Raw genomic sequence first — 19,156 nt, 5'->3', positions numbered from 1 at the left:
CATTTTATGATTTACATTTTTGTAAAACATTAGGGCCTAGAAATTCAGGTGGCTGCGCCACCCGTTAGCACCTTAAGAGGGCGCTAAGTGGGTCGCAAGCCACTGGTCACGCCTCCCGCCAAATTCAGCGGGACGCTAATGGTGGTGCTAGCCGTTAGCGCTGCGCCGCTACCGATGATGTCATCGGTGTGCGCAGCGCCCCGGCCGCGATATTAGGAAGCGCCCCCTGCTTTACCGCTGGACGCTATGTGCGACCGGTTCAGGGGGGCCTACCTGCGGCCGTAGAGGCGCAAATTAAAGGAGGTGCGGGGCGGCCATCTTTGTTGTTGGCTGCCTGCCAGCACCTCTTTGCGCTCCAGTCTCCCTAACCCCCCCCCCCCCGCCCGGCGGAGTGCCAGCTGCATTGCAAGAGCCCGGCACTTCTCCTCGGTGCCGGGCTCTTTTGCCGGCACTCGCGGTCCTCGGTGGCCCAGCTGGGCCCCAGATCGCGCAGAACAAGGCCCCTCCCCTTTAAAGAAGGGGGAAGAAGGCTTGCAGTACCGCAGCGCGACGTGCCGCAGCGTGTGGCGCTGCGGCACGTTGCGCAACGATATTCAGTTGCAGCGCCCCAAGAGGGATGCGGGGTGCCTCCAGTAGCGCCGCGCTTCCCTTTGGGGCGCTCCAACTGAATTTCCTGCGGGCGGCCGCAAATGCTTCCGGGGTGCTACTTTTAGCGCCCTGGTGAGGCTGGCGCCCCAAACGGGGCACTACTGAATTTCTAGGCCTAGAAGTCATACTTATGTATAAGTTGCTCCCCCAAATTTAGAGAGTATAACAGCATGGGTGAAAGTGCAAGTTAACAAGCAGTTCTTATATTACTTGAAAGAGCAATCTCTGTTTTAATAAAACCAAATTGATAGGCAGAGAAAGGAAATCTTAACTACTTCTTATTTTTTCTTACGGCTGTAATTTAGACACAATTCTGCAGCCCACAGAGTGGTTACGTTGGATTAAAGTTCAACATGATAGATGACACATACTTGATAATATCTCATATGAATATGATAGCAGAGTTGTATATTTGATTAATATATTGTAATTTCTAACATATGGTCATTACTGTTCATTGGGCCTTTTTACATTTATATAGAAATAATAACAGTTTAAAATATCTAGGACTATTTATATAAGTGGTTTCATGCAATAATTTTGGACTTGCACGTAGACGGTAACATGCTTCACCTTTTGCGCACAAGCTTTTTAAAAAATTGCCCTTTTTTCATGTTCCATTAACAAGACATAATATACAGGAAACTTTCGATTAGCCGGCCCCTAAATAACCGGAACGCTCTATCCACCGGCAAAATTCAGGAGTCGGTTCAGGTAACTTTTTTTTTTTACTTTTAGTTACTTTTTTTACTCCATTTGTTGCTGTGCAAGGGTGTAGCTGAAGCTGTTGCTAAGCTACAGAGACGCTTGCAACTTGTGCCGATTATTAAGCAACAGGGTTTGTTGCTTTATACAGAGCTCTGTATCTTTTACTATAGCGTTCGGTTATCCGGAATTGTTGATGAACCGGCACCACGTCGGACCCGTCCGTGCCGGATACCAGAAAGTTTCCTGTATATATATTATTACATATTAGTTTATTCAGCAGTAGAGTGTACTAGGCTCTTAAATGTTTTGCTTTAGAATTGTCAAATAATTTCATTGTACCTCCTGTGAAACACATGACCATATTTTGTAGTTAGTACACCACATAGCTAGTTCACAATATTTAATCAATGGATCGTTTATACTCATATGTTAATTTAGTAATACAGTGTAACCACTTCAGATTTCCACGGAGTGTGTCTCCATACTCTGAAATACCTGGAATTACAGTAAAAGCCAATTAGAGTTCAGTTTCTAAAAATGGTATTTGGTAGAGAGTTGTCTGAGATACCACTTTGAAAGTCCTCACAGATGAAAAATGAAATTATCTGGCCAAAAATAGAAGTGAGGTTTCAGTTGCATGACTCAATAATAAAACACCCTCCAAAATTGAAGACTGAATGTGACTGAAACAATTTAATGACCTGAATTTGCAATAGAGAGATTTGAAGTACTGTAGTTTATTACATTGCTTGTGCTTTGAGAGAGACACATACACTAAATGTTCATTGCACCTCTGTGACTCATTGTATGAAACATGCTCTACTCTGGGCTACGAAAAAGTGAGTTTAATGCTTCACCACTTTGAAGAAGTTTTCAATATGGCAGCCACTCACTTCAACAGAGAAGGGAGAAGAAACTCATGGGGCCTAATATAATAAATACTCAAATGAGAAATACAGAATTTATCTACTTATGAGATGTATCATTAATAAATACACAGGGAAGTTGTTACATCGCCTTCTCCTGTGAAATCAATTCTTCATCCAACAGATTCTCAGCATATTCTGCATTGATTGCATGACTGATCAGGTCTGTAGAGCCCAGCTTTAAAAATCTTATGGCGCACAGCTATGGTACATTAATCACAAACCTAACCAGCATTATCAACTTGGCACTTTACAACTTTCCGGAGTTCAACAATTTCAGATCATAACCTCGGCCCCTATATATATATATTTTTTATCCACACTGTCTTTTTTTCTTCTCCCCCACATGGCAGCTGTCTTTCATTCTGCCAGCGCAATTTGCACTTCATCTCGAGCCATCCTTTGTTTCTTAACCTGTCCCATTACCATCTCCTTTTGCCTTGAATATCTCTTAATGTCTCTTAACCTCTTCCACCTTCCATCCTATCACAGACCTTCCCTTTTGTTCTTTCCTCCCCTCCCCCCTTTCCCAGCCTCTTCACTTGCTTAAAAATCTGTCCCATTTCCTGCTTTTTTCCAGTTCTGACGAAAGGTCATCGACCTGAAACGTTAACTCGGTTTCTCTCTTCACAGATGCTGCCTGACCTGCTGAGTTTCTCCAGCATTTTCCGTTTTCATCATCAACTTGGGAGTTTGACTGTCCCTGGTTATCGTTTTGCCACATATTTTCCAAATATACTGTGAACATCTCAGTAAAAATTATTCACCAGCTATCAAAGCATTTTGCTGTCGAGCTTGTTCCAGTAGCAGCACATGTTGAAGAAGGGAGGGGTGACTGTGAGCGTTGGTTTCTCCTTCAATTGCCGTTGTGGGCAAGCAGGAGGGTAGTGAGGTGGTACTCATGAACTTCCCAGTTAAGGCACCACCCTGACGCAAAGACTGAATAGCTTGCCTCTCTGCTTCTTGTTGGGCTGACATCTTTTGAGAGGCCTATAAATAGAAAAAAGTAATGACACCATTAACAAAACAAAAACAAATGCATTTCTGTAAACAGAACATTCTACCTATTTACTCAATTTTACTCGAAGAGCTATTTCATTGGTTTCATTGTTTTCAGCCTTAGTTTACGGCAGGCAGGCAAGCAAGAGGAATGAATGAAAGAAAACAGAAACAAAGACCAGAATAAAAGACTGCAAAAGAAACAAAATGGGAAAGTCAACAACAAGAAGTTTCTAAATTGACATAGCCTATTTGACCAATTAAGAGCATCCATACCAATCCTCAGTACATGCACTCCACAAGCGGAAAGGTGCCATGAACGTCTACCGTGGTGGCACGGTGGCATAGTGGTTAGCACTGTTGCCTCACAGCACCAGGGACCCGGGTTCAAATCCGGCCTCGGGCGACTGTCTGTGTGGAGTTTGCACATTCTCCCCGTGTTTGCGTGGGTTTCCTCCGGGTGCTCCGGTTTCCTCCCACAGTCCAAAGATGTGCGGGTTAGGTTGATTTGGCTATGATAAATTGACCCTTAGTGTTAGGGGATTAAATACGTGGGGTTACGGGAATAGGGTGGGATATGTGTCGGTGCAGGCTCGATGGGCCGAAATGGCCTCTATCTGCACTGTGGGGATTCTGTGATTGATTTGTTTACCACTGCACCTCACCTAAATATTCATTGGGTTGAGTTATAAAAATATCAGCATTTGAGGCACCTACCTCCGTACTCAGTGAATCTTTATTCTTGTCCCGCACGTGTAGAACTGCTCAGTGAATGTTCTAGATTGAGAGGTAGTCTCGCAAAAACATTTTCAACACAAAGGGAAGTGCCTCCAAATGCCGTGAAATTTACTGAACCAGATTATTGGAAAGTAGATATAGTTTTCAATTTTACTTTTTTTGGTAATTACTTACATTAGAGGAGTATCCTCACATATGGCTCAAGGCTCATGGGACTAGCTCACATTGTGCAGTCTTTAACAGTAGTCCTTACAAATCAATGGACAAAGGTACCACAGAAACACAATGGAGCTAAGCCACTTTTTCTTAGTCTGATTTACCCCAAAATTAAATGTTCTTGGAGTTGGCTGTAGTTCATAAATTGATGACCTACAGTAACCCTTCCAATCAATTAAAAATGACTAGAAGTGAACTAAAGGAGATCACCTTTTTATTCAGTGCAGTGCACCATATAGATGCAGGATTCAAAAACAAAAATGTCTACTTACATTGATCTGTGAGTTGGATGTCGTGACCGTAGCTGGGAGCCCCAGGGAAATGTTAGGTAATGAGGGGGATGTGTAGAGACTGAGCTGACTTGCTGACCCATCAGTGTACACTGCTCTGTGATGTGGGTGCATATGCTGTGGATAAAAAAAAATGCTGCTTTATATTCTGTTCACTGATGAGCTAACTTGACCCAATGCTTTGTTTTCTGCACTCAGGTTCGAATCTGCTTTTTATAACAACCAGCTACATCACGGTGCAGAAGAACAGAGAATATTATGATTGTATTCTGGGAAGAAGGAGACCTTTCTCAACTCATGAAATTACATCAACAATTCACTGTTGTACTCGGCAAGCTAAGTACTGTACAACAAACTGCATGTTCAACTCATGATTTGATAACTGACCAGTTTGGCGAGGGGTATGATGGTAACAGGTATTCATTGTGCACACAAGGTGAGGATGCTCTCACTGGTGGTACTATTGTATGCTGTCATTAATGGGAGTTACCAACAGGTATACACTGGATTTCCTTGTCTAAAAATAACATCAGTCGAGTTTTCAGTCAAGTTTTGAGTATTTAATGCAGACATTTTTTCTTCCAGTCGTATTACTAGTTTATCACTTCAGGACCAACACTGAACAATAACAAAGCTAAGCTCCCCTTATATTTTTTGAGCTGTGGATCTTTTGAAGTTGGAAAGATGTGGAATGTATAGTAGTTGGAAGTGTTGTACGCAATCCCCAATAGGCTGACCGTAACAAATGCAATATTGACATTTGACTTCAAGGAATTCTGGGATATTTTCTTATTTTCAAAGGGAATTAGGTGTCTAATTTGGGTTTAAGTCATTCAAACTAAATTAATGATTGCACCAATTCTGTCGGCTCGTACATTCACTGTACACATCTGAACAGTCTTGTTTGAAGGCTGAATCTCTGAAGTGGTCTAATATTCAACATACAATTAAATCTGTCTTAAAGGCCACCTGCCTAGTAACTATTTAACTATACAGTCCAAATATTAATGCATCAAACTTAATCCTGCATTGGATAACCTGAACTCAATTCCTAAAGTCATCATGTGCAGTGAAACCTTTCTATTGGTCAGAATTACACCTCAATTCTGTCCAATGAGAGGTACCCTTACCTTTTAACTCAAAGCAAACTTGCATCATAAAAATACACCACACTAAAAAGTCAGACAACTAACTATATAATTTATTCTCCACCATACACAATATTTTTATACAACTCAACCAATTTGTAAAATAAGATATGCCTTCACTGTTTGTGATAGTGTTAAAATACAGCCTTACAGTTCACGCACTCAGTAAGAGGAATTAGCAAATGACAGAAAAATAGGCAACATTAACTAAATCCAACTTTCATCTTCCTGTTTTTAAACGCATAAACTCAGTTGTATAATTTACATGACCTGCATCTGTGTAGATTTTTGCTTGTGTGCAGAACAAAACAGATTCATTTTTTAGGATACGGTAGCCTTGCAGTCATCAGTAGCCATTGACTGCTCCAAATGGAATGATCACAGGAACCAAATACAACTAGAGTACACCATCTTCTTATATTTAGCATTTTTAAACAAACTTTTTGGAATCAGAAACAAATAATCTTCAGTGACAGCAGTCCAATTTATAGAGTGCTTTTCTTTGAATATGAATATAAATATTAACATTGTCCACAGGTAAGACCCTTAAAAGCTAGTCTTATCTTAAGATTTGTTAAACACATTTTAGTGGTGAATAAAAGACAGAAAATAAATCATACGGCAGAGCAATTGAATGATCAAATTACTCCGATCCCAGCAACATAGGTAAAGATAAGAGAATTCAAGCAATGTTGGCAACTGAAATGCTGATTTGTATCATGTGCTCAGTGTAAAATAAGATCCAATGAATACAATTGCCTGTACGAACTCATTAATTTCTATGTACATGTCTGTCAGGTATCTTGGTTGGGCTTAATTAAGGATATATTTGCTAGAATCCTCTGTGGTGAACGCTCATTGTTCATCTCACAGATCATCCCCTTATAATTTTGGACGCGACTACTGCCAACGAACTGGAAGCTGCATAGAAGCGTTCTGCGCATGCGCGCTTCCGACTCTTTACGGGAGCGGGCTCGTTAAAAAGGTTTTTTTTTAATGCTGGGGAGGGAGCGGGCTCTGGGGAAAAATGCCGGTGAGGGAGCAGGCTCTGGGGGAAAAAAACAGAAACATCGTGCTTGCGGTTCCAGATTAATGCGCAGTACGCTTCTGCGCAGCTTCTGGTCGTTAGCAGCAGTCACTGCATATAACTGCTTCCAACAATGCACTATTGGATTCAAAATTCTCTCTCAATCACTGTTTAAAAGCAAGTGCCTAACAGTTACTCTCCACACCTCATTTCAATACACTGTAGCTATGTTACATTGAGCAACATTTTTCAGACTAAAATATGCTATGAAAATCCTGTACAAACAATACAATGCCCCCAAGCCACAATTTTCTACTTGATACTTTGGGAGAAGAATATAAAAGCTGTTGGTGCCCAGCTAAAGAATAGGAGACTGCCTAATACTTGGGCTATTCATTTTAAGAAGGCTTTTGCAGAACTTCTGAACAACTATTATTATGCTTATACACACACACCTAGGTTGCAGTTCAGCTTTTATCTATCCAGTATTCCTTTTCAGGAAGCAATAAAGCCACCCTCCATAAGATTTTGACAAGACCTTTATTTTTTTTTTCTAATTCAGTACTTAATGCCCTGCAGCAAAAAAAAAACATCATAAACACTTAATAATGACAAGCTATGACACAAAATCGTTATTCTGGATATCAGGAGTGAGTCATCCTTAGTCAGAATGCATGATGGCATGCCTGACATTTCAGAAAGCTTCCTTCATTTTTTAAATGTTTGCTCTCTACAGTAGTTTCAAGGTTAAATTATTTGTAAATGGTCTTATAGTGCAAGCAGTCCAAAAATAATTGAGCTGAACACTTTAACAGTTTAGTGTAACGGGTAACGGTGGTAAGCTGGAGGCAGATAAAATCTGTTTATCTGACTGTGGTCTAATATGCTACTGGGCACTTCAATTGCCAAAACGCAAGTAAAATACCAACACATCTAGTAACACAATCTCAACTCAAGAAAATCAATTATTGATCATAAATCAGAAAATATGTATCTGAAATTAAGATTGGTGCATTAGAGGTCTTTTTAGGAGAGAGCAGCACTGAAAAAACACTCAATTTTGATCCAAAGTTATACAGTATTCAAGTAGGATACACAGAATTACTCAGGTAACATTTAATTTAGGAACTTTAATCTATGGCAAATTAAACATAAGCTATTCAGCATTTTTGCTTTACTTTTAATATTCAATAAATATCAAAAAATTGTGCACTCAATGTATATGACTATACAAATCAAACTGAAGAGAAGGAGCGCTATATCACATAAACATTAAATATCTGCATCTGGGAAGCAGGTTAGCACACTGCCAAATTCAGCCCAGACTGATAGAGGACCTCTAAAATGAGTTTGGTCAGCCTCAACCTAGTTTCTACGGGACACCATCCCAAAGGATAAAGCTCGTTGCAAACTGAAAATTTATACTGGTGCAATCACCAATGGTCTTCTGTGGCTGGGGTTAAAGTACATTGGTGAGGCAGAATCGAGAAGAGTTTTACTTTAAAGCAACTGCTCACAGACTCAATGTTTGGAGGGGAGAGAAGAAACTGAATACCTACAATAAACTATTATAGAACACTTACTTTTAAATAGTACAATCAATAAAATTAGTACAAATATCTGAAGCTTGTTGCAGTACAATCCAGAATATTTTCTATTTTTCACTGTTAGCTTCAGGACTTCCATTAATCTTAATGTGACTCTACAGCTCTCTAAACTTACAATACCGAGAGCAGACCCACGACAAATACTTTTCAATCGGAGCGCATTTAATGGTACAGCTTAATTTATGTGAATACTTACAAAGCCAATACTCAAGCTTAATGCCTGTAGACTTTACAGCAACAGCTTAAAAAAGGCTAGTTATGACATGTTTGGAAATAACGGGTCTCAAGATTTAATGGTAGGTACAAGCTATTACCTCAGCATGAATATTGGGTACAGAACCGGTTGTTCCGTTCTCTGCAGGAATATTGTTTGAACTGTTCGGAGAGCTAGGGCCAGACCCAGGAGCACTGTTACAGACTGAGGAAACTGAAACAATCAAAACAAAGAAACTAGCATCAAGGAAACAGCAGCTTCATCATACTCTAGCTAAATGCTCAAGAACAAAAAAGCATAGTTTAACCCCCACTACCAAAACAAGCAATATTTAGACATTATTTCAAGGGACAGTTTGGCATTTTTCAATGTAAGGAGGTGCAATACCTTGGTTGACGCACTGGCCAGGTTTTTCCACTTCTGCACTTGCCAGCTAGCAACTTTCCAACCATTTACGTTAATGGGTGGAAAATTACAGGCTGGCGAGCAGAGGCAGAAAACCCCAGATACAATGCGATGATATTATTGTTTTGACAAACGCCGCAAATAATTTTTCTTGGTTTCATCTACAATAAGAATTGCATTAAAAAGTGATACTGCAGCAGATATAGCTTCTTTCACAAGGTGAACTTTCTTGGATGGCCAACACTGTAAAGCAGCAGAGTTTTCAGAGCACGCTGGTCGTAATCTGGAGCCTGCCTGAAAACCTCCTAATGGCTGAAAGAACATTCTGGTGGGGTGGCTCAACTTACATGTCATTTTAAGAGAATTTTCTGGACCTATTTAAAACACCACATGAATTTTATTGCCATTATAATAGTCTTTTGAATAGGAATTTCCTCTTTGTAAGGCCACTTGGTTCACATTGATTATGGGAAGCGTCGCTGTTATCCTGAGCGGCTCCAGTACAAATTGTGGCTGGTGAGGTTTCAAATTATTTTGATTACCAGTCCAGAGCTGCCCAACCCTGGGAAACCACATTACAGGCTGGGAATGCAGATTTACCATTTACTGCATCGTTTCTTAAAATCAGACAGCTTTGCAGTGACTGTCAGATTAGTTTGAAGTTGCACCTGCATTGATCGCAATGGCACAGCTCCAAAATCTACAGGGATGCTTCTCATGATTGACATTACTGGAGCAGCCGAGCAGAGTGAGCCCTGCTCAAGGATCTCCGTGTCACCAATAAAATTCATGTTTTACAAATAAAAGTCAAAGCCATTTCTGGTATTGCTGTTATTTTCTTCTACAAAGAGGGTAAGTACCAAGAACAAAAATACTTTCCTTCCCCTATAATGAGGTGTCAAAACCCTTCCAACTAAATTTTGCATTTTGCTAATAATGTACACGGTTAATACTTAGCATATAACATTCTAAACAAATACCTTAGGGCTGATCATAGCATTAGCTTCGCCTCAGAAACAGAGGCTGATGGGGCACAATGGATCATAAAATTGAACAGAGATCAGTCCACATGGATCTGATCATTGTGCGTGCTGCTCAAGTTTCCAATGGAGTTTGGGCTGGGTGATGATGGAAGCAATGCCACATTGCCTCCAGCCTTTTCCAACCCTCACACCAGTACAGGTCTGGTTATAATACCACCCCTATATAATGGGAATCCATAGCTGCTAGGCACTGAGCAATACGTAGAAATTTGAAAACCCTAAGGAGATTGATTCAGCAAAGTTAAAGCCATTTCTGCACTGATTTACTTTTTTTAAACTTTGTTCTGCTTCCATAGACTATAGTGAGCCTCTGTGGTAATTTCACTGCTGCTTTACTTTTTCTTCTAGCTCCATTAGTTACACCAATGGAAAATCCCCATCTCAGCTTTTTGAAGGAAGAGGAGACCACCAATGGAGGGATGCAAGTCAGGCCAAGCTGCCTAGACGTGTTTTGTGCCCACCTGCTGGTACCTGCATCTGCAGACAGAGGTGCATTTATATCACTTTGGCAGATGATCAGTGCCCTGAAGGCTCTATTCCCAATGGAGGCTGTGATAGCAGACCTGCTGGCACAGGTATGAAATGTGAATGCCTGACTAAACATTATGCTGGATATTCTCTGGAAACACCGCAATCATGTTTCTAGTGGTCCAGGATGAAAAAAGGGTGCCATCAGCCAGTAAAACCAACTGGCTATAGCCATATTTGGAAACATTGCCATAACTACCTGGTAATGACCATGGGGAACTGTCGTTAGTGAATCTGGGTCAGCAGAGAGCCAGATGCAGAGTTGTGGCATCTGCTGCAAGGTCACTTACTGCTAACCATACATCATACGACTGGCACAGCCAACAATACAAGCCAGCTACAGCTAAAATCCTGCCTCACCTCCTTGAAGGGATGCAGCAATGCTAACCTATGGGGACAGTGCGATGGAGTGACAAAACGGGCAAATCTCCTCACGCAGCACTACCTCCATTCAGTGGCCAAACAGGAGGTCAGTCTGCTGGACTATTCCATCAATGGTCTGAAGACTCATGCTTACACACTGGGTTTCCTTCTTCATTGTTGCCTGTCATTTCTTTGCCTTCTCTGCCTCCAGCCTTGGCAAAAAGCAGACAATGGGTTCAGGTACCTTTTGAGATTTTCCAAAGGTTGTAAAAAACTAAATCTCCCTACTATGCCTCTTCTCTTTAACTGTCTGCATCCCTTTAAATTTCCCCAGCTTGCAATTTACGTTCCCACCATTCGTGTGGTCCCTGCACCCATTAGAATCTGCACCTATAGCTGTGAGTAATTATGCAAACAGAGCGACACTGGCCATTCTGGTGAGACTTGTTAACCAACTAGAACTGACTTACATGGCCCTATTGTGATCAGGTTGTGTTATATGAATACATCAAAAATGGAATGAAATCTAAAATGATAATAGATACAGCACAATACACCAGTGAAAGTACCATGCTCTGAGCAGCATTTTAATGAACTAAATATCAGATTATACACCCCAGAACATTGGCTGATCTAGATTTCAATTTATCATTTGATTTAATAAAATGGATGCATGTAATATTTTTTGTCATTGGATCTGCACAAAGAATGTGGACCTTTTATAATATAAAAAAAAACCTGTTCAAATACAATTTGAAGAATTGACTCTCCATAGTTTGTGTGGTGCTCCATGAATTAGTCAGTTATACGTGGCTCCCCGAGGCCTCAGCCAGTTTATCCAGTGAGTAGCTGAGCCATATAGACTAGGAATGTCCCAGATTTGGTCTCGCCATCCTTGGGACTAGGGAGGAATAAACCATCCAGATTACCACACCTGATTGCTATCCAGTGACCTCTTCTAGAAGTGCTTCTATGGACATCAGATAAGGACAGCATTGGGTCTATCTTTGATGACCCTGCAGTCAAATAGCCCGGTGACACTCACTGGCAGGGCCCGCACGTGAATAGTGACTTCTTGGGTCAGGCATTGGAGAGCAATTAGCACCTGCGGAACTATACCCCAGCAGAAATTAACATTTTAGAATGGGAGGGGAAAAATTAATAAAATTTAAAAAAATAGTAATGTGAGCATTAAATTGAATACACAGAAGCCAAAAATAGCTACTACTTCACATTTATTTTATTTGCAGATCGTAAATGGTTATAGAATGATACACAGCATACTGTGTGTTCAATTCTGTAATCTTACCTGTGATTTCTATAGCTCTCTTCTTGAATGTGCTAATTATTGTGCCATCTTTCCTCCTCAATAATGGGCTGCTTCTCCTCTCAGCCACTTTCTGTTTTAATCTGGAACGTACCTTCAAATTAGGTTCGGAAGCTGTGTATATTATTTGAAGAAAAAAAAATTAAAACTTAGGTTTGATAAGATTATTTTTTTGCCTTGAATAGCAAGCACTAAGAGTTTAACATTCATTAGGATAAACAAGGGATGTAGGTTTAGGGAACAGTGTTACTGAATTATCTTTGATGGAATGACACCAGATTGTAGCCCCAAAAATGTGTTTTTGTCGTGAGTTATAAGCTCTTGATGGCACTTTTGAAGTAGTTAAAGCGTTACTGGTCAATACAAATATAGCTAACGACAAATTGATCACTGCTGGAGTATGGGCAAACTTGATCCGTCGTCCCATAAAACGCAAAGCCTGTCGGTCAACCAATATCCATTGACTGGCATCAATTGCAGAACGGTCACAAACCTACAATTAATTTTACCCACTATTGGATTTGATCCAATATTCAAAAACAAAAACTTGGAAAAACGACCAGCAGTACTGACGTGTCATTTTCACCAATACCATGTTATTCACACTGATGCAACACCGAAAACAAACACAGAAACTCACAAAACAACAGTGCACAATTGTACACATGGGGAAAAACCTATTCTCCAGTGTCAGTGTCATGGGTTTCTCAACAGTGAATTAAAGCAGTGGTGAAATTTAGAACTGCACCCTTGTTTACATCAAGAATCTTTTTCGCGCCTTTTAATTATAAAGCATCGCCACATACAGTAAATATGAGAAGCAATTTAAAAATTGAGGATTTCACATAGTGCAGCCTAAATAATATTTTCAAAGCATTATTCATTTACGAGCTTGATTAAATAAGAAAGAAATGTACATTTACAGCTCTAAACGCACATGGATTGGGACATTTAGCAGCAGATAATGAATTTTGTTTTCTATGAAATGCAAAATGAAGTACTGCATTTAGTAAATAACTGCAAGAATTTTATTGGTAAATGATCTGCACATTTTCATAAACTGTGAGTTCTACCTTACTGTGAAAAAAAATGCTCAACTCATTTACATTAATTAGTCCTTTGTATAAGCAAACGCATTAGATTCAATTTTCTTTCTACTTTCCATTCCTCTTTTCCAATTTTTTTTCCAGCTCTGCACATGCCATGCATCATTCCTCAACTGATAAAGAATAGTGGAGAAGTGATCCTAAACGTCATTAATATTCCTCTCAAGACGACTGCTCGGAGGTATGCAAAAGCAGTTTTGATTGACTTGTTCTCTCCAGCCTGAGTGATTATTTTTCTTATCTTCTTTCTCTTTTCTCCCTTGCCCCGACTGCTGAATGGTGAGTTCAGGATTAGGAAATCACCACACGGTAACAGCAAGCACAAACAGCCAGAAGTGCCAAGTGGATGATCCATCTTGTCCTCCTCCTGACATCGCCACCATCACAGATGCCAGTTCTCAGCCAATTCGATCCACTCCATGTGATATCAAGAAACAACTGAGCACACTTGTAACAGCAAAGGCAATGGGCCCAGACAACATCCCAGCTGTAGTACAGACTTGTGCTCCAGAACTAGCTGTGCCTCCAGCCAAGCAGTTCCAGTGCAGCTACAATACTGGCATCTACCGAACAAAATGTAAAATTTCCCTGGCATGTCATGTCCACAAACAGCAGGAAATATCCAATCCAGCCAATTACTGCCCAATCAGCCTACTCTCAATCAACAGCAGAGTGATGGAAGGTGCCATTGAGTGCTATCAGGCAAAACTTACCAATAACCTGCTCACTGATGCCCAGTTTGGGTTCCACCAGGACCACTCGGCTCCAGACCTCATTACAGCCTTGGTCCAAACATGGACAAAAGAGCTGAATTCCAGAAGTGAAGTGAGAGTGACTGCCCTTGACATTAATCCAGCATTTGACCAAGTGAGGCACCAAGCAGCCTTAGTAAAACTGAAGTCAATGGGAATAAGGGGGGAAACTCTTCACTGGCTGCAGTCATATCTTGCACAAAGGAAGGTGGTTGTGGTTGTTGGAAGCCAATCATCAAAGCCCCAGGATGCCAGCGATGCCCACATCCAGTGAATGAATAAATAATTCTTTTTAAAATTTGTACACTCATACAACATGCCAGTTTTTTTTGTCTTTTGGCATGGAGTTCACATACTGAGTGTTTGAGTATTCGGTAGAACTGGGAGAAAGCAAGTTCAACACCCTCCTCCCCCCTCCGCCACTTCCTGTCTGCTCAATTTTAGATAACCACACAAGATGTTAGCTGGCTTGTCATAGTTCGTAAGGATCCCCGTGTAAACCAAACTGGCAAACAAATAAAGACCAGATTGATTCAATATTTTATGGAGCACTATGGTTGATGGGTGAGGCGGGGGAGGGAGAAGAGATAATACGGATGTTGTCTGTGAAGGGAATCAGGCCAAGATTATGTCGCAGAGATGTGGAGATGCAGTCCTAAATGGCTGACCCCTTATCCCAAAACTATGCCCCCTAGTTCTAGACTCTCCAGCCAAGGGTAGCAGACTCTCAGCATCTACCCTGTCAAGCCTTCTCAGAATCTTATATGTTTCAATGAGATTACCACTCATTCTTCAAAACTCGAGAGTATAGGGCCATTCTACTCAATCTCTCCTCATAGGACAACCCTCTCATTCCAGGGGTCAATCTAGTGAACCTCCATTGAAAGGACTGGGCTTGGTGGGCTAAAAGCCTATTTTTCCTTTGACCTAGTGGTTATCATACAGAGCTATCAACCCAGAGATTGTAAGTTCTAACCCTACAATAGCAAGTTGTGAAATTAAATCTAAATAAATCTGGCAATTTATGGGCTAGCACCTGAAAAATGACCATGAAAACTGCCGGGATTGTGTGAAAATCCAACTGGTGTACTAATGTACTTCAAGGAAGGAACCTGAACCCCTACCTTGTTTGGTTTACATGTGACTCCAGTCCCACACTAAATAGCTGACTCTCAATGCTGTCAGGCTAACTAGGATTGGGCAATAAATACTGCACTTGGCAATGTTGCCCACATCCCAAGAACAAACAATAAAAAATGTCAGCATTGCTGCAGTACAGATTTTTAAAAATGTTGTCCGAGAACGCTGACCACCCCAATTGTGTGTGACATGCTCTCTCAATCATACTGGTTTCTTAATGCTGCTGCTTAAACAAACATTTTAATTCCCCTTCTACCTCATTTCTATCCATGTTTAACATAAAATGCATTTCCTATCCATACAAACATAAGTAGGATAATGAGATTAAAACTGGGCCCAATGTTCCTTTTCTTAACTATTGCTGCTTAATCAGTAAATTATCAGCACCAGTAATACAGTGATTAATGTTAATTACATGCTTAGAAAATGGTCTTTCATCTGATTGTTCCTGACACAAAATCAATCTAAGCTCGTAGGACTACTAATATTCTAATCACATGCCATGTGTGGAAAGCCAATAATTTTTTCCCCTTGTTTACATGTTATCTGCAGTTTGAGCATATATCATCTTCAGACGGGAGCTGGCATAACCAATGAATCAATGTGAAGAATAGAACAGTTAGTTATGTTGACTAGGCCGAGGACAGATTCTCAGTTGAATACAACCCATTTGAAAAGATTTATTCAATATATAGAGGGACACAGCATTGCTTTTGTTGATTTACATAATCCAACTATTAAAATAATGAAATTTCTGATTCATTAAAATAGACAGTACATTTCAATGTCTTCTCTTTACCAAGAATAAAATAAGTAAAACAATAACACATTCCCTTCCAATCTAATTGATGTAACCACTAAAACATCCCTTTTGTTTTGCAGTAACTCCCAAATTTTCTTGCAGGGAGTAAAAATTGCTCATTGCAAAAAATAAATTCTAATTGCCTGCAAATGAAAAATCTTAGGAGACAACCTTTACTACCAATGAATGTGAACCTGGGACGGAATCGATTCAAATTTCCAGAGTGAAAAATGATCAGTTTTCCAGTTTATTATCTAATCCCTAGATTCCCATCTGTGGTAGAATGCAAAATATTGATAGACACAAGTCACAGGCCAAGACACAATAATCCTCCTGGAATGCTCAAAGCAGTATTAATATGTAAATTGTGGTGTTGATTTTTTTTTTTAAATCATCAATTTTCCTATGTTAAATATAAATATAGGGCAATCACAATATTTTAGCATTTCTACTCGACAATGGTGGCAATATGTTCATTCAAACACTACAGTCATTTGTGTGGGTTTCTATGTATTCAAAATGTTGCCTCCATTGTACGTCACAGTTAATTATAAAATATATCTTCTCTAACTATTTAGCACTGTTTAATACCTGCATATACATGACAAAAATAATTAAATTGATGCATAAAATCAAATAATTTATTTCTTTGTATCTAGATATAGATACTGATCAATTGAATCACAAGATAGATTGAAAAAAAGATTATTATAGCTTTTTAGCGGACTCAGACTTGGCAAGAGTTTCAACATCATACTAACATTATTCCCCATGGCTCTATTAAGGTGGGTATTTACTTTTCAGCTGTTACCAAGTGGTTTAAAAATAAATCTCATTATATGCTGACTACTCACCAGTTTTTCTGAGTGGAAAATCATCTTTTCCATCATATGATCCCAGCAATGGGACTTTGTAGGTGGGAGGTGTTGTACTCTGGGGTGGGGAGCTCTGGTCCAGTGATGCATGGTGGGCTCCCCTGGTAGAATCAAGAGAAAAGCACATTAATACAGCTGTACTTACAACAGTGCATTCAATGTGTATATAGAAATAGATAAAGGCTAATACATTTAAGAGCAATCCTGATATGAGCAAATTCCACTTAGAAGTAAATTTATTCCATGAATGAATTTCACACAGTTTATTTCAATAGGACTAAATTCACAAAATAATTGTGGATGGTGAAGGTAATTTGGTCCATTTTAGTTTATCCACCCAGAATTACCCTTACTTCCTTCACTGCAGCATCCAATTTGTTCTTAAATGATACCAGGGCTTTTGCCTCCATTATCTATCCAGGAGTCCATTCAATGTGTTGTTATATGCAGGTCAGACCAGAGTATCTTGTGATGTGCTCCGTGTTATGACAAATTGATTGCTAAGGGCTGGTTCAGAAATGCAGTACATTTCAAATTTTTATACTTCTTCTACAAATCATTACAGCTGAATACTGTGTATGGTGTAATAAAAACAGAAAATGCTGGAAATACTCAGTAGGTCAGGCTTTACCATGTATCTGTAGAGAGAGAAACAAAGTTAACGCTTCAGGTCAATGACCCTTTGTCAGAACTGGAAAAAGTTAGAGATGTAACAGATTTTTAAGCAAGTGTAGGGGCAGGAAAGAGAGGAGGGGAGGAAGAACATAAAGCAAGTCTGTGATAGGATGGAAGGTAGGAGAGATTAAAAGACAAAAGGGATGATGGTGCAAGGCAAAAGGAGATGGTAACAGGACAAGTGAAGAAACAAAAGATGACCTGACTGTGTATGGTGGCCATGTTCAGCCTGTGGTTCATTACATGAACTGGCTGCATGGCCACAAGTAGATATAAAAGCATTTAAACTCAGCAATTTATATCCCAATCAACTGTAATTCGACTCCTTACTTAAAGCAAAGTAATAAGCACTTTACCATGGTTGTAGACATTTACAAGTATACTGCGCTCCCTTAAATAGCTCATCAAGCTTATCTAGTGAGTTGCTGAGGAACACAGATCAGGAAGACCCCAAGTTCAATTATCAACTGGACTAGCATTAAGGGAACTACAATTGTCGTTAATGTCCGAGTTGGACTCACTTTCCATGACTCCTATGGTTCAAATGGCCCGCAGGCACTCAGCATCAAAACAGGTAGATAAATGTCCATTTGGTGAGGTACCTGGAGCATGTGGAACTGTCAGAAGTCAAGAAAGGTGGAAAGAAAACTGGCAAGAGAAAAATGGGTGAGAAAGAGAGCAGGATTTTGTTTGACAGAATGATATATAGAGGGACTAGCTGAAGTGCCCGGCGGTGCCGAGGCTTTTTCGAGGGCATGTTGTTGTTGGAAGAGAGAGAGAGCGCGACTGGGGGGAAGGGAGGACGGGGGGGAGAGAGGGGGGGGGAAGGGGGGTGGGGGTCGCGGCCCCCCCCCCCCCGAGGTGAAGACCGCCGATTGCGGCTGTGCGAGACGGCCGGCGGGCCCGGTTGCCAGGGTAACCGTTGACGCTCAGCAAGCCCCGCCCCCCGGCCGAGCCAGAGAGAGACGCCGCGTCTCAGCTCCTGCTGCGCGCGCACCCTTTAGTAAGGTAGCGGCGCTGGGCTGAGGCCGGCCCCTGCAGCCTTCGAGTGGGGCCGGGAGGTGCCTAGCTCGGGCGTGGGTGCGGAGGAGAAGCCGAGGCTTCGAGGCCTACCTGGAAAAACGGGGAAAGGTAGGAAAATTAATGAGATTAGATAAGTTAATTCGTTTCTAAATCATTTTTTTTTAAAACAATGTGTGTTTTAAAAGCAACGTTTTTTTTTAAAGACGCAGAAAGCGGGAAAAAGAAAGGAAAAGTTTGGAATCAAGATGGCGGCGACTCACCTCGGTTCAGAACGATAAGGCCCGCCCACACACGCACCGATTGGCCCGGCCGCACGCGGCAGCAAGCCGCCGTACGATTAGCGACAGAGTGACCTCGAGGTCGACCAATGAGCGGATAATGAGATGCTAATGAGCGGAATGTTGAAGGTTTTTGGGATACCGCGGGCGCAATTTTAGCCCGGCCGAAACGTAAATACGCTTAAAACCGTCTCGGAAGCGTAAGCTTTCTTTGGAGGTAACGCGCGCGTAAGTACGCCCTGTAACTTTCGAGCGCATAGCCCGCCAGACGCACAGGCGATGACAGACAGAATGACAGATAGACAGAATGACAGATGT

The 19,156-nt window shown here is 40.9% G+C and overlaps 1 protein-coding gene across 8 annotated transcripts in view; it reads right to left on the bottom strand.

The window, feature by feature from the left end:
• The window catches only part of hdac5 (histone deacetylase 5), a 334,491-nt gene that overhangs the window by 102,979 nt on the left and 212,356 nt on the right, over nucleotides 1-19,156 (bottom strand). For all 8 annotated transcript variants that reach the window (XM_085966332.1, XM_085966329.1, XM_085966334.1 and 5 more), the window contains 5 exons: nucleotides 16,842-16,963; nucleotides 12,170-12,301; nucleotides 8,622-8,734; nucleotides 4,508-4,642; nucleotides 3,050-3,272 (listed from right to left, as the gene is read on the bottom strand). In XM_085966332.1, coding sequence (XP_085822458.1) covers nucleotides 3,050-3,272; nucleotides 4,508-4,642; nucleotides 8,622-8,734; nucleotides 12,170-12,301; nucleotides 16,842-16,963 — 725 coding nt within the window. The remainder of the gene's footprint in view (nucleotides 1-3,049; nucleotides 3,273-4,507; nucleotides 4,643-8,621; nucleotides 8,735-12,169; nucleotides 12,302-16,841; nucleotides 16,964-19,156) is intronic.

This window comes from Somniosus microcephalus, chromosome 24 (assembly GCF_052327205.1).
Source record: "Somniosus microcephalus isolate GS21.2 chromosome 24, FLI_Smic_1.0, whole genome shotgun sequence".
Lineage (NCBI taxonomy): Eukaryota > Metazoa > Chordata > Chondrichthyes > Squaliformes > Somniosidae > Somniosus > Somniosus microcephalus.
Note: the sequence above shows the minus strand (reverse complement) of the source record. Positions and strands in the feature narration are given on the sequence as shown.